Here is a 16,973-nt window from a genome sequence, read left to right on the forward strand (position 1 = left end):
TGCTTAGGGATGGGGACAACTTTGTTCCTTCTCTGTGTCACGTCTGACCTTCGGTTCCCCCGATTCTGTTCTGGTTTTGTATTCATCTGGGTTTTTAAAAAGTCACTTTGAAATATGGGTTTTGATATGTTTATCTGCTGAGAATGTATTTTAGTTCCAAGGCATCAAAGCTGGGCTGGATTCATAGTAAAAACTACAGGCTGGGATCCAACTCAGTGCATCTGGTGATGGAAACAAAAAAAACACCGTCCATCAATTCATCCCAGTTCTGCTTCTCAAATGCATCCTCAAGTACACTGAATTGCTGGATGCTAAATATATCCTGGGATCTAAATATAAATGGGACAGATCCTATCTCATCTTCGAAGCTAAGCACAGTCAACCGTGGTTAGAACTTGGATAGAGGAGATAACCAAGAAACACAAAGTTCTGTAGACCATATGTAGTGAAATTGCTACTCTATGCTAAAGTTTTGGTGTATAGCTCTATGTTTACATATGGCAGATAGGGAAGAATAGGCACAGACAGGGTAGCAACAGCAGAGGTAGGGTTCATTTGCATATGTGAAGCCAATTGGTCACATGCAGATTAGTGTAGGCCCAGGATTTGAAAAGGCTGCTAGGCCAAAATGACAGTTGGGGAGAGCAGAGCTGAACATTCCAAAGGAGCGGAGCCAAGGTTCTGAAAGAGGCAGTTAGGATGAGGGAGTTTGAAAATGACAGGAATTGTGTGAAGAGGAGAGTTGGTTTTTGAGTGCCTGATAGAAATAAGCAGTTATGAAGATGTGTTAAAGACTTCTTATGTAGTGAAGCAGTTAGTTAAATGGAGCTCGAGTTTTAAGGAACATAAAGAAGGCTAGTGTTGCCTTAGTTTAGAATATAATTCAGCCAAGAGTGTGTAAAGCAAGTAACATGTTTGTGAATGTGAAACATTGATAGTTTATTCAGAAAAATTAACCAAGTAAATGATATTGACTGTAATTCTCAAGACTGCAACAAAATACAAATGTAACCACAAGCGTTGGAGCCAGAAGCTATAAATAAACTATGTTACTTAGTTATACACAAGAGTGTTTCATTGCCTGTGATATAAAGCACAAAGGTTTGACAGCACACAGAAAGTCTCAGCCATTATAAAAAAAGAAACTGAATCAGTGTAAGGCAGCAAAAGGTTTTTAAAGAGGAAATAATATCTCTCCCTCACCTCACCATATTTCAGAGGAAAGATGTGACAAAACCACCTGGGAGTCTTCCTTGCCCAAGAAAACCCTCTAAAATCCACGAGGACATCATAAATTGACATGAAACTTGAAGGTACATAGACACACACTCATATAGGTGATTTGAAGGGCATGAAGATCCCAAAGGCATCAGATTCCAGAAGACGAGCAACATCAACCTTAGTTCGTACTTGGATGGGAGATAATCAATGAATGCCAGGTTCTGTAGGCCATATTTTAGAGGAAATTCTGGCAAAACTGTCAGAAATATTAAAAATTAACTGGGTGTCTTTGATTACAAAAGTGTGAGTCAAGCACTGAAATAATTAGTAGGCCAAAGCCTGTTAGAATCAGTGGGCCAAAGCTAGTGTCGTCCTGAGAAGAGTGAGTAGTCCAAAACCTGTTAGAGGTAGGACCTCATCACACTAGGGAATGAATTCTTTTAAATCCAGTTGCTGCCTGGAGTTTTCTCACACAAAGGCTTCTCTCACACAGAGGTTTACTTCACGCTCCTCAGGACAACACTGACTTTGGCCCACTAAGGACCTCATCACACTAGAGAATGAATCCATTTTAAATCTGGTTGCTGCCTGGAGCTTTCTCACACAAGGCTTCTCTCACACAGAGGTTTATCTCACGCTCCTCAGGACAACACTAACTTTGGCCCACCAAGGACCTCATCACACTAGAGAATGAATCCATTTTAAATCTGGTTGCTGCCTGGAGTTTTCTCACACAAAGCTTCTCTCACATAGAGGTTTTAAATCTGGTTGCTGCCTCCTGCAGAATTCTGGGGTTTGTAGATAAGGGAAGAGCCTTTAACAGCCTCACTAAACAGCAGTGGAGACTCCTTCTTTGGAGGCTTTGAAACAGAGGCTGGATGGCCATCTGCCAGGGGTGCTTTGAATGCGATTTTCCTGCTTGTTGGCAGAATAGGGTTGGGCTGGATAGCCCATGAGGTCTCTTCGAACTCTATGATTCTATGATTCCATTTCTGGTTACAAAAATGTGAGTCAAGCACTGAAAGGGTCAAATGGATGCAGTGACTCAGAGAAGCTGTGGTTCAATAGAAGCAGGCATGCCTGTTGCTTAGTAACACCTCAGTCTGAGAGAGCTCTCAGTGTGAGAGAAGCCTCCCTGTGTGAGAGATCATCTCAGTGGGAGAATAGGCTTCATTGTTAGTAGACCTGATTGTGAGATAGGTCTCAGTATGAGAAGGCCTCGTGTGTGAATCTCCAGTGTCAACGCTGAACTTGATTTGTGTCATGGCCATTTGTTGGGGGTGCTTTGAATGCAATTTTCCTGCTTCTTCGCAGGGAGTTGAACTGGATGGCCCACGAGGTCTCTTCCAACTCTATGATTCTATGAGTGTATCTCTCAGTGTGAGAGGATCCTCTCTGTGTGAGAGATCACCTCAGTGGGAGAATAGGCCTCATTGTTAGTAGGCTTGATTGTGAGGTAGGTCTCAGTAAGAGAAGGCCTCATGTGTGAATCTCCAGTGTGAAGGCTGAACTTGATTTGTGTCATGGCCATTTGTTGGGGGTGCTTTGAATGTAATTTTCCTTCTTCTTCGCAGGGAGTTGAACCACGAGGTCTCTTTCAACTCTATGATTCTATGATTGTATCTCTCAGTGTGAGAGAAGCCTCTCTTTGTGAGAGATCACCTCAGTGGGAGAATAGTCCTCATTGTTAATAGGCTTGATTGTGAGATAGGTCTCAGTAAGAGAAGGCCTCATGTGTGAATCTCCAGTGTGAAGGCTGAACTTGATTTGTGTCATGGCCATTTGCCGGGGGTGCTTTGAATGTAATTTTCCTTCTTCTTTGCAGGGAGTTGAACTGGATGGCCCATGAGGTCTCTTCCAACTCTGTGAGTTTATGAATGTATCTCTCAATGTGAGAGAAGCCTCTCTGTGTGAGAGATCACCTCAGTGGGAGAATAGGCCTCATTATTAGTAGGCCTGATTGTGAGGTAGATCTCAGTATGAGAAGGCCTCATGTGTGAAACTCCAGTGTGAAGTTCAGATTTGTGTCATGGCCATTTGTTGGGGGTGCTTTGAATGTAATTTTCCCGCTTCTTCGCAGGGTGTTGAATTGGATGGCCCACGAAGTCTCTTCTAACTCTATGATTCTATGATTGTATCTCTCAGTCTGAGAGATGCCTCTCTGTGTGAGAGATCATTTCAGTGGGAGAATAGGCCTCATTGTTAGTAGGCTTGATTGTGAGGTAGGTCTCAGTAAGAGAAGGCCTCATGTGTGAAACTCCAGTGTGAAGGCTGAACTTGATTTGTGTCATGGCTATTTGCCGGGGGTGCTCTGAATGTAATTTTCCTGCTTCTTCGCAGGGAGTTGAACTGGATGGCCCACGAGGTCTCTTCCAACTCTATGAGTCTATGAATGTATCTCTCAGTGTGAGAGAAGCCTCTCTTTGTGAGAGATCATCTCAGTGGGAGAATAGGCCTCATTGTTAGTAGGCTTGATTGTGAGGTAGGTCTCAGTATGAGAAGGCCTCATGTGTGAAACTCCAGTGTGAAGTTCAGATTTGTGTCATGGCCATTTGTTGGGGGTGCTTTGAATGTAATTTTCCCGCTTCTTCGCAGGGTGTTGAATTGGATGGCCCACGAAGTCTCTTCTAACTCTATGATTCTATGATTGTATCTCTCAGTGTGAGAGATGCCTCTCTGTGTGAGAGATCATTTCAGTGGGAGAATAGGCCTCATCGTTAGTAGGCTTGATTGTGAGGTAGGTCTCAGTAAGAGAAGGCCTCATGTGTGAAACTCCAGTGTTAAGGCGGAATGCAATTTTCCTGCTTTTTCGCAGGGGAGTTGAACTGGATGGCTCACGAGGTCTCTTCCAACTCTATGAGTCTATGATTGTATCTCTCAGTGTGAGAGAAGCCTCTCTGTGTGAGAGATCACCTCAGTGGGAGAATAGGCCTCATTGTTAGTAGGCTTGATTGTGAAGTAGGTCTCAGTATGAGAAGGCCTCATGTGTGAAACTCCAGTGTTAAGGCGGAATGCAATTTTCCTGCTTTTTCGCAGGGAGTTGAACTGGATGGTCCACGAGGTCTCTTCCAACTCTATGATTCTATGATTCTATCTCTGAGGATCTTTTCCAAAAGGTGCCAAAAGTTCAAAAATAAATCTGGAAGCTTCAATGGCTCTTTTAAAGTTTGGATGAAAACCTAAAATCATTTCTTTGTCCTGTTGTGAAAAGCAGGCCCCAGTTTCCATTGCTTGCTTCTCATCCAACCTGTTTTTGGTCTTCAGTAGGAGTTGGAAGAAATGTCATGGGTCTTGGCAGAAGCAGGATTTTCACACGTCTCAAGACTTGTTGGGAGCAAATCCTCCCTTCCTCTCGAGTGTTTGCAAGGCTTAGAAGGTGTTTCTGAGCAATCAATTGCTCATTTTTGAAAAGCAAAATGGAAAAGCTGTGCAGGTAGATGATTGAACTGAACAAAATACACAGAGATGTCTTTTAGTCGACGAGGAAATGAGATAAACCATACAAGGCCGAACGGGGCATAGGGTTACAGCCTGTGTTGGACGGGGTTACACTCCCCCTGAAGACGCAGGTTCGCAGCTTGGGTGTGACCCTGGATTCATCGCTGAGCCTGGAGCCTCAGGTCTCAGCGGTGGCCAGGGGAGCATTTGCACAGCTTCGGCTCGTGCGCCAGCTGCGCCCGTACCTCGGGAAGTCGGACTTGGCCACGGTAGTCCACGCTCTGGTCACATCCCGCATAGATTACTGCAACGCGCTCTACGTGGGGCTGCCCTTGAAGACTGCCCGGAAGCTCCAGATGGTCCAGCGCTCGGCAGCCAGGTTGCTAACAGGAGCAGCTCTCAGGGAGCATACCACTCCTCTGTTGAGCCAGCTCCACTGGCTGCCAATTCCCTACCGGGCACAATTCAAGGTGCTGGCATTAGCCTACAAAGCCCTAAACGGTTCCGGCCCCACCTACCTCTCCGAACGCATCTCCTCCTATGAACCGACACGGACATTAAGATCGTCCGGGGAGGCCCTGCTCTCGGTTCCGCCTGCGTCACAGGCACGGTTGGCGGGAACGAGAGACAGGGCCTTCTCGGTGGTGGCCCCTCGGTTATGGAATGCCCTACCAAGCGACATCAGACAGGCCCCTTCGTTGCTGGCATTTAGGAAGAAGCTCAAAACCTGGCTTTTTGAGCAAGCGTTTGGCTAATCAGCGCAATTGTACACAGAATGACGGTAAACTGAACATAGGAACGGTATAAGGATATGAGACTGGATCTTGGTTGCGATCGAGGCACTGTATGAATGGTTGTGTGTTTGTTATTGGGTATGCTGTGTTTTAATTGTTATTGCTGTGGTAATTAATATTGTGTAAACCGCATTGAGTCACCTATTATAGGTGAGAAACGCGGTATAGAAATAAAGCAAATAAATAAATAAATAAATAAATAAATAATTCAGACTGAAGAGGGAAAATATGTCTGGGAAGGGGAAAAAATATGAAATATAACAGACAAAAGGACAGGAAGACAATGCAGGTGGGATGGAGTCCAAGTAATTGAAGAGGAGGGATTTTCCTGTCCCAAGCTTTCAAGGTTTTATTTATTTATTTAGTATCAAAAGTCTTCCATAAATTAGCATAAAAACGATAAAAATAGAAGGAGCGCAGGTAGCTAAATATCTTTTGACCAAAAAACGGGCAACAGCAATGGCATTGTCTGTAGCCTCCAACAATTCTTCCTCTGTACATGAGGAAGGGCATAGTGGACAAGCATACAGATTACGAGTTGTTTGCTCTGCTCCACAGTTACACAAGGTGTGGGATTCTTTTAGGTTGTGCCATTTTGCCTGGTTGTCTTTTGATCTGCCCACTCCTCTTCTGGGTCTATTCAGGAACTTCCAAGTTGCTCATTCTTGGTTTTCCCCTGGAGGAAGACCCTCCCTCGTGGGGGGCCATCCAGTTGGGATTTCCTGGTTTGGGTGCCCAGGGAGATACCCTTGCTCTTGCTGAGGGGACACCAAGAGGAGCGGTAGCTTTTCCTTGATTTGAGTCTACGGGGTGGAGGTTAGTAGTCATGTAGTTGATGGCTTTCACATTGTTCAACCTTATTTCTCCCACATTTAGCAGCAACTTCCCATCGCACATTGGGGGGGGGGGGGGGGCAATGCCAGTTAGCTTGTAGAGTTTATCAACAGGTGTAGGTTTAAGACATCCTGTGATTATTCTGCATGTTTCATTAAATGCTGTGTTCACTATCTTTGCATGGGCAGACCAATAATAATAATAATAATAATAATCATCATCATCATCTTTATTTATACCCCACCACCATCACCCCGATGGGGACTCGGAGCGGCTTACATGAGGTGAAGCCCAAACAACAAATTACAATAGAGTAAAAGCGAAAACGCAAACCAAAAACGCGAACAATAAACAACAACATCATAATTGCATAAAACATGTGAATATTAGGCTTGGGCGATCAAGAAAAAAATTGGTTCTAAACTCGTTTTGTTTCTAGGGTGTGCTAGCGTTTTGAAATTCTGAGGACTTCCGAAATTTAAGATTTCAAAATTTCGAAATTTCAGAAATTTTGTAAATTACGAATTGATTCGTTAATGGCAGACGCGATTGCGCAATATGCTAAAAAAAACCTCCAAATGAGACGGGGGAACTTCTGAAGCTTCCCTCTCGCTCTGTTGTTGACTGTTGGTGTGATAAAACAAACAACAACTATATTATATTATATTATATTATATTATATTATATTATTATTATATTATTATATTATTATATTATTATATTATTATATTATTATATTATATTGTTGTATATTAAATTATAATATTATTATATTATATTATTGTATATTATATTATTATATATTATATTATATTATAATAATATTATTATATTATATATTATTATAATAATATAATATATATAATATTATAATTTATTATATATATATTATATTATATATAATAATATAATATATATATAGTATATATATAATATAATATAATAATTTATTATATTATATATATTATATTATATTATTATAATATTATTATATTATATTATTGTATATTATATTATTATTATATATTATATTATATTATATATTATTATATTATATATATTATATTATAATATACAATTATAACATAATATAATAATAATATATTAATATAATATATAATATAGTAATATAATATAATATACAATATAATGCACGAGACATACGAAAATAATAGGGCTGGTCAATTCGTTTCGTTAATTCGTAATTCGTTAAAAAAATCGTTAATTTTTGAATTACGAAACGATTACAAAACTTTTTTTTTAACCTGGAAGTGTTTTTAAATATCAAAACGGCAGGCGCCAAAAATTTTTGTATTTCTGTCCATTTCGGAATTACGTAAGATGGCCGCCTGCCGATGCTTGCTGAGAGGGCGAGCTTTTACTTTTCCTTGGAAGGGAGAGGGGCGAGCGAGAGGGGTGAGCGAGCGGCGAGCGAGAGGGGCGAGCGAGAGGGGCGAGCGAGCGGCGAGCGAGAGGGCCCGCCAGAGTGAGTGCCTGCCTTCCCTCCTTAATAATAATTTTAATTTCTCCTCCCTATTCTACTAAATTAATAATTAAATTTAAAAAATATTGAAAAAATATTGAAAAAAAAAAGGGCGCCATCTTTACAAAATGTTTTGTAAATATTTACGAAATTTCGTAAATACCGAACTTTTTTTTTGGAAAATTTTGTAATTAATTTAAATATCGAAACAAAAAAAAACCCCAATTACAAATCGATTTTAGAAACAAATTTTGGCGTTGTTACCCAGGCCTAGAAAATAATTACAAAATAATTACGAAATAATTACGAAAATTTGAAAAAAATGTTTCAATTCTTAATTACTCCTCACACTATTCCTGCATAGCTCAATATGGGATCGTAAGCTAATTTAAATACGAATCAATAACGAATAACGAAATTAACGAACTGGATCGCCCAAGCCTAGTGAATATATAACAATATAAAATTACAATAACACAATCACAATGACAATGGGTGGGCTATATGTAATGATTAAAAGAAAAACTAATTAAAAGTAATTAAAAACTCAAAAAACAAAACAAAAACAGAGCAGGCATACTCGGCAGTTGAGTAAGACAAGGCTAGGGCGGATGTTGTTACTATTTTTTAAAAAGTTTTCCAGATAAATGATTGAAACATGATCAGATTCTCCCCTTTATCACTTAAAACCTGTCCATTGTTAGAAACAGTCAGTAAAATGCAATGAAAATGCTATCACTTTTTCAGACAGCAGGGAATTTGGCCAGGGTCGGATACCTGCAAAGGAGCGCAGGTGCTTTCACGCCACCCTTGAACAAATCCCTTTTTGGGAAAGCATCCTGTACTGGTTACTCTGTGGCCAAAACCCATCCCAATAAGCAATTAGAGCCTTGGCGAAGGCACTGGAACGGTCTGGAACGGTCTTGCTCGGCAGTCCAGTGTCTGGCAACAATTTTTCCCCTCAATTTATTCCAGCACTACTGGATTTCCCTTGGGTCAGATGTGGTTCACTGGCTTAACGTTAATTAGATCAGGATTGTTTTTGGAGAAAGAAAACACAAAGACTGAGGAGGAGGAGAGGAGATGGAAACACTCAGAAAAGTCGAACCCAGGCATGGGCCAACTTCGGCCCTCCGGGTGTTTTGGACTTCAACTCCCACAATTCCTAACAGCCGGTAGGCTGTTATGAATTGTGGATGTGACGGCACGAGTGGCGCCACCTATATGTAGAACTTTAATTTGCAAAAGTTTAAACTGTGTAACATGCCCCAACGTGTCTGTTTTCTCTGTAAATGTATAGTTGAATTGATTTGTTATTTATAGCTGTCAATCAATGTTGTTTGTACCAGTTGAATTGCTCCCTCAGCTCAATTGTTTGGCCCCACCTCTTCCTAGAGAGCAGGGCAGTGTTTCCTTCTTCATTCTACCATCAGACAGCTTTATAGACTGACGTGAGAAAGACTTGGCTCTAAAGCCCTTGTTTAAGCTATCTCTCATCACCAATTCTCAGGTTTTTACCCTTGAGACTCACACTTCATGCCCAGATCTTCCTGGATGACATTGGGAAGTCTCAAGCGCCTTCAAACCAGTCCTTTGGCACCAGAGGAAGACTTTGTGTCTTCAAATATAGGCCATTTGGACTGGGGTTGTGGATTGCTCCGGCATTCACAGCCATTGAGAAAAGAGGGAACTTGGAAAGCTTCTCAACTGCAAAACTCCTTGGACCCAAGGCTTCAGAGACTGTAACGTATATTTTCTTTATCCCTGTTGAAACATCAAGTTTGTGCCTAAGAAAACTCATTGTGAACAATAAAGACCATTTCGAGTTATCTTTTGTGTCTTAGTCCTTGGGAGTTCCAGTTTCCTAAAGGAGGGCAAGAAGCAATCCCCTGGGGAGAGATATCATGTCCATATATCTTTCACTAAGATCTATAGAGCCCAGGTGCGATGGCACAGTTGGAGTTGAAGTCCAAAACACCAGGAGGGCCGAAGTTGGCCCATGCCTGGGCTAGTAACTCGATTTAAGTTTTGGATTACGTTTTATTGACATTTCTACAATGTATTCCGCATACGAGGGTGGAATGAAAAGTAATGCCTCCACCTTCGTTACTTGGGTTTGGATGGGAATATTTTAATAAATCAAATGCAGAAATAATCCTTAGAATGTGCTCTTTAACTACTACTATTCACTTTTCCACATAATCACCAGACAATTGGATAAATTTCTGGTAATAATGAAGAAGTTTTCTGAAGCCATCACTGAAGAAATTGACACTTTGTTTCTACGACCCATTGTGCACAGATCTTCAATAGCCAAGCAAGGCAATAATGTGATATGCCGATTATGCTTGAAATTTCTCTCTGAGTTATACGATGAGTTATACGAGTTATACGATGATTGTCCTGAATCAATCTGTCAACCTTTTGCTTGTGGTTGTCCTGAATCAATCTGTCAACCTTTTGCTTGTGGTTGCTGTCACAGGACATCCAACTCTTTGTTTGTCACACAAATCAGATGTTCCCACCTCAACATCTTTAAACTTACTCGCCCAACGACGCAAAGTACTCACATCAACACAATCACCATAAACAGCTTGCATTCTCTGATGAATCTCCTTTGGGGTTGTCACCACTTTCTTCACACTTTCACAACACAACCGTTCAATGCTAAGGCTTCCCACCAAAATGGAACTGTAGAGGAGAGTGTACTGAACAAGCAAGTACATGCCACGTACCAGTACTGCTATCTGTTGAGGAGTTACAAAGGTGGAGGCATTACTTTTCATTCAACCCTCCTAAATGCAATCTAGAAAGTGAAACACAACATCCTCATTCAGTTCTTGTGGGTTTTTTCAGGCTATATGGCCATGTTCTAGAGGCATTTCTCCTGACGTTTCGCCTGCATCTATGGCAAGCTTCCTCAGAGGTGAGGAAGCTTGCCATAGATGCAGGCAAAATGTCAGGAGAAATGCCTCTAGAACATGGCCATATAGCCCGAAAAACCCCACAAGAACTGAGTGATTCCGGCCATGAAAGCCTTTGACAATACATTGAACATCCTCATTATTGTTCCCAGTTTAATATTCCTGTTTTTCATTTCTCAGCCTTGTCTGGAGAACAGAAACATCAGGGAGATCCAATGCACCTCGTACAACAACAAACCGTTCATGGGTCGCTTCTACGAATGGGAACCGTTTGCGGAAGGTAAGTTGAGGCAAATTTCCATATTTTTCTTCTGCGGTAGCAATGATTTTCTAATCTTTTGGAATATATTGACTGGCATTCTTTCAGAGAGTTGCCATTTGAGTAGACCCATTCAGTCAATTCAGTGATTGTTGTATAAATAAATCTAATTCCAGGTAATAATAATACACGCACAAAATGCTAGTTGTTTCTTTGTGTACATTTTTCTGCGCAGAATAAGTTCTAAATTGCAATTTTTCATTGGTTCAGGATTCTTTAGGTCAGATTGTCTTGACACTGCAAAAAAACAAAACAAAAACAAAACATGCTTTTCAACATTTTGTGATTGTTTTGGAATACAGTGATTTGGTTCCAGGATTTCCTTTGGATACCAAAACTGGTGAATGCTCAAGTCCTATTATGGATTAATGTGATGCATAAAATATATGATATATGGTTTGAATGGAATTGTATGAAATATCTGTGGTTGGAACCTAATTGGGCTGAAGACACAATTCTAAAATATTGAGGCCTTGGAAAACAACTTCACCCAGGAACTGTAATTAAAACCTGCTAATGAGAACTAAAATGGTTGACCTGCCATAGTAAACTGTGATAAGAACTGTGACAGTGATAATATAAATGTTTACATCTGTCAACATTTACTGACCAAAAACCAATATCTGTTAAGAAGGAAATCAACACAAGGCTCCTTACATTTACCAACTCCAATTAAGAAGAGTCAACATTTGCCAGGAAACTGGGTTGCCAGGATGTTTCAGACTGGAAAAACATATATCGTCGAAGGCTTTCATGGCCGGAATTACTGGGTTGTTGTAGGTTTTTTCGGGCTGTATAGCCATGGTCTAGAGGCATTCTCTCCTGACGTTTCGCCTGCACCTATGGCAAGCATCCTCAGAGGTAGTGAGGTCTGTTGGAACTAGGAAAAAGGGTTAATATATCTGTGGAATGACCAGGGTGGGACAAAGGACTCTTTTCTGCTGGAGCTAGGTGTGAATGTTTCAACTGACCACCTTAATTAGCATACAGTGGGCTGACTGCGCCTGGAGCAAACTTTTGCTGAGAGGTAATTAGATGTCCTTGTTTGTTTCCTCTCTGTTGTTGTGCTGTTGCAATTTTAGAGCTTTTTAATACTGGTAGCCAGATTTTGTTCATTTTCATGGTTTCCTCCTTTCTGTTGAAATTGTCCACATGCTTGTGGATTTCAATGGCTTCTCTGTGTAGTCTGACATGGTGGTTGTGAGAGTGGTCCAGCATTTCTGTGTTCTCAAATAATATGCTGTGTCCAGGTTGGTTCATCAGATGATCTGCTATGGCTGACTTCTCTGGTTGAAGTAGTCTGCAGTGTCTTTCATGTTCCTTGATTCATGTTTGGGCGCTGCGTTTGGTGGTTCCTATATTCATGAAACATTCACACCTAGCTCCAGCAGAAAAGAGTCCTTTGTCCCACCCTGGTCATTCCACAGATATATAAACCCTTTTTCCTAGTTCCAACAGACCTCACTACCTCTGAGGATGTTTGCCATAGATGGAGGTGAAACGTCAGGAGAGAATGCCTCTCGACCATGGCCATACAGCCTGAAAAAATCTACAACAACCCAAAACATATATCATTCATTTACAACTTTGGAACTATACCAGCAAGAAAAATTGCTATATAAGAGACCTTATTACAATCCAAAAAATGTGACAGACAGTGGTGCTGTTCATCTGCCATGCTCTGCTCCCTGGATAGGAGAGAGATGGTGTATGTATTTGGGACTGACAAATTTGCAATGGAAAGCAGAAGTCTGTTCAGTTGCTTCTTTCTCGGGGAAAGGGAAAGAGGAGCCATTTTGGAAGTACTGGAAAACTGGTAGATTTGCAAGGAAGCAGTCTGGCCTAAGAGATGTTCTTCGCCAGGAGACTGGGAGAAATGGAGTGAGGATGAATGGATGTGAATGGATAATGTGAAGGCTGAATAAAAATGAAATTTCCCTTTGTTTGTTTGTTAGCCAGTGTAACTGCAGATTGTTTGTGAATTCAATGTATGGGGTTGAATGAAAAGTAATGCCTCCAGCTTTGTAACTCATCAAGAGATGGCAGTACTGATACGCGGCAGGTACTGGCTTGTTCAGTAGACTCTCCTCTACAGTTCCATTTTGGCGGGCAGCCTTAGGATTGAACGGTTGTGTTGTTCAAGTGCGAAGTACTTGAACAACACAACCTGCACAGATGATTGGTCAATGTGGCTTAAGCAACATGTAGTCATTGAATTCTTGACAGCAGAAGGTGTTACCTCAAAGGAGATTTATCAGAGAATGCAAGCTGTTTACGGTGATTGTGTTGATGTGAGTACTGTTTATGATTATTATGTTGATGTGAGTTTAAAGATGTTGGAGGTGGGACCATCTGCCTTGCGTGACAAAGAGTTGGACGTCCTGTGACAGCAACCACCGAGTTTCACAAGCAAAAGGTTGACAGATTGATTCAGGATGATCATCGTATCACTCAGAGAGAAATTTCAAGCATAATCGGCATTTCACAAGAACATTTGGGTCACATTATTGCTTTAGAATCAAAGAGTTGGAAGAGACCTCATGGGCCATCCAGTCCAACCCCATTCTGCCAAGAAGCAGGTATATTGCATTCAAATCACCCCTGACAAATGGCCATCCAGCCTCTGCTTAAAAGCTTCCAAAGAAGGAGCCTCCACCATACTCCGGGGCAGCGAGTTCCACTGCTGAACGGCTCTCACAGTCAGGAAGTTCTTCCTCAGGTTCAGATGGAATCTCCTCTCTTGTAGTTTGAAGCCATTGTTCCGCGTCCTAGTCTCCAAGGAAGCAGAAAACAAGCTTGCTCCCTCCTCCCTGTGGCTTCCTCTCACATATTTATACATGGCTATCATATCTCCTCTCAGCCTTCTCTTCTTCAGGCTAAACATGCCCAGTTCCCTAAGCCGCTCCTCATAGGGCTTGTTCTCCAGACCCTTGATCATTTTAGTCGCCCTTCTCTGGACACATTCCAGCTTGTCAATATCTCTCTTGAATTGTGGTGCCCAGAATTGGACACAATATTCCAGACGTGGTCTAACCAAAGCAGAATAGAGGGGTAGCATTACTTCCTTAGATCTAGACACTATGCTCCTATTGATGCAGGCCAAAATCCCATTGGCTTTTTTTGCCGCCACATCGCATTGTTGGCTCATGTTTAACTTGTTGTCCATGAGGACTCCAAGATCTTTTTCACATGTACTGCTCTCGAGCCAGGCGTCACCCATTCTGTATCTTTGCATTTCATTTTTCCTGCCAAAGTGGAGTATCTTGCATTTGTCCCTGTTGAACTTCATTTTGTTAGTTTTGGCCCATCTCTCTAATCTGTCAAGATCATTTTGAATTCTGCTCCTGTCCTCTGGACTATTGGCTATCCCTCCCAATTTGGTGTCATCTGCAAACTTGATGATCCTGCCTTCTAGCCCTTCATCTAAGTCATTAATAAAGATGTTGAACAGGACCGGGCCCAGGACGGAACCCTGCGGCACTCCACTTGTCACTTCTTTCCAAGATGAAGAGGAAGCATTAGTGAGCACTCTCTGTGTTCGTCCACTTAACCAATTACAGATCCACCTCACCGTAGTTTTGCCTAGCCCGCTTTGCTTGGCTATCGGAAAATCTGTGTAGAGTGTTGACTTCTTCCATGATGGCTTCAGAAAACTTGTTAATTGTTGGTAGAAATGTATCCAATTGTCTGGTGATTATGTGGAGAAGTGAATAATAGAAGTTAAAGAGCACATTCTAATGATTATTTCTGTGTTTGATTTCTTAAAATATTCCAATCCAAAACCCAAGTAACGAAGGTGGAGGCATTACTTTTCACTCAACCCTCATAGCTACATATAATCTGCATGTCTGTATGTGTAAATCTTTTTCTGATACCCTTTCTCTTAGTGGAAAATTGCAATGAAAAGAATGTATGTTTTAAAGTTATCGAAAAGTGATTCATAACATTGTAGCTTATTACAATGGAGTCTGTTATATAAAATGGTGAGCTAGAGAGAGCCTGAGTCTCACTGTTTCTATAGCCGTGCACTTCAGTTTTTCTGCCAATATATAAGACTAGCTGTGCCCTGCCACGCGTTGCTGTGGCCTATAGTAAAACTTATCAAAGTTGAGGTAGATATCTGGACTATTATGAAAGAGAGGTACCTACCTCTTCCTTCCCCCCCCTTTCCTCCCCCTTTCTCTCCTTTCTTCCTTCTCCACCTCTTTCTTTCTTTCTTTCTTTCTTTCCTTCTTTCACTACTTGGTTTCATCCTTCTCTCTTTCCTTCATTCCCTCCCCCTTTCTTCCTTTGCCTTTCTTCCCTCCCTGTTTGCTTCCTTCTTTTACTTTTTATTTCCTTTTATTTCACCGCCATCATAACAATAACAATAATGCAATGCATTGCCTCTGGGACCTGACACCTCTCCCATTCCCCCTAAAAGGGTCTCATAGGAAGAATAATAGCATCATAATAATCATAGAAACAATAACCTTTACCCGCCACGTGTTTCTCTCCTTCTTTCCCTCCTTCCTTCCTTCCTTCCTTCCTTCCTTCCTTCCTTCCTTCCTTCCTTCCTTCCTTCCTTCCCTCCTTCCCTCCTTCCCTCCCATCTTTCCTTCTCCTCTTCCTTCTCTATCTCTTTCCTTCCTTCCCCCTTTTTCTTTCTCTTCTGGTCTCTTTTCTTTCTTTCTCTCTTTCCTTCTTTCCTTCCCTCCCTCTTTCTCTACATCTTCCCCCTTCCTTCACTCCCTCTTTCCTTCCTTCATTCCCTTTTTTCTTTCCTTCTCTCCTTCTTTCCTTCCCCCTTTTTCTTTCTCTTCTGGTCTCTTTTCTTCCTTCTCTCTTTCCTTCTTTCCTTCCCTCCCTCTTTCTCTACATCTTCCCCCTTCCTTCACTCCCTCTTTCCTTCCTTCATTCCCTTTTTTCTTTCCTTCTCTCCTTCCTTCCTTCCCCCTTTTTCTTTCCCTCCCTCTGTCTCTCATTTCTTCCTTCTCTACCTCTTTCCTTCCTTCCTTCCCCCTTTTTCTTTCTCTTCTGCTGTCTCTCTTTTCTTTCCTTCCATCTTTCCTTTTCTTTCCTTTTCTTCTTCCTTCTTTCTCTAACTTTCCTTCCTTCCCCCTTTTCTTTATCTCCCTTTCTCTTTCTTCCTTCTTTCCTTCCTTCCTGTCTTTCCTGGATTTTGACAGGGCGGGAAGGGGCGGGGTGGGGTTTGGAGAATGCGTGACGTAAAAGGAGGTAAGATTGGGGCAGGCGAGTGATGGAGTGTGAGGTTGTGTGTTTGTGCGGCAGCGGGGGGAGTGATGGAGCGTGGGGTTGCGTGTGTGTGCGGCAGCGGGGGGGAGTGGGGTTGCGCGTGTGTGTGTGGCGGTGGGGGGAGTGATGGAGTGTGGGGTTGTGTGTGTGCGTGCGGCAGGGGGTGTGTGTGTGGGAAGCGGCTCGGCGGGGCTTGGAGTGGGCATGGCTTCCGTAGAGGGAACTGTGTGTGCGCGCCAGGGAACTTGCGGCTGGGCACCAATGCGCATGCTCAGTTGTTTTGCCGTTTTGTGAGTGTGTTGTTGTGTTGTTTTTCATTTTGAGTAGATATGTTTGTACCTTATGGGTTGTGTTATGGGCATGGGAATTTTGGTTAAGTTTCGTTGGGTTTTTTTTTGAGTTTTGTTGTTTTGCCGTTTTGTGAGTGTGTTGTTGTGTTGTTTTTTCATTTTGAGTAGATATGTTTGTACCTTGTGGGTTGTGTTATGGGCATGGCAATTTTGGTTAAGTTTCGTTGGTTTTTTTTGGGTTTTGTTGTTTTGCTGTTTTGTGAGTGTGTTGTGTTTTTTTCATTTTGAGTAGATATGTTTGTACCTTGTGGGTTGTGTTATGGGCATGGCAATTTTGGTTAAGTTTCGTTGGGGTTTTTTGAGTTTTGTTGTTTTGCCGTTTTGTGAGTGTGTTGTTGTGTTGTTTTTCATTTTGAGTAGATATGTTTGTACCTT

General features: G+C 41.7%; 1 protein-coding gene across 1 annotated transcript in view; it reads left to right on the top strand.

The window, feature by feature from the left end:
- Positions 1-16,973, top strand: part of THSD4 (thrombospondin type 1 domain containing 4) — a 642,834-nt gene that overhangs the window by 150,021 nt on the left and 475,840 nt on the right. The window contains exon 6 of the mRNA XM_067471248.1: positions 10,875-10,974. Within this exon, the coding sequence (XP_067327349.1) occupies positions 10,875-10,974 (100 nt within the window). The remainder of the gene's footprint in view (positions 1-10,874; positions 10,975-16,973) is intronic.

This window comes from Anolis sagrei, chromosome 9, assembly GCF_037176765.1.
Source record: "Anolis sagrei isolate rAnoSag1 chromosome 9, rAnoSag1.mat, whole genome shotgun sequence".
Classification (NCBI taxonomy): Eukaryota; Metazoa; Chordata; class Lepidosauria; order Squamata; family Dactyloidae; genus Anolis; species Anolis sagrei.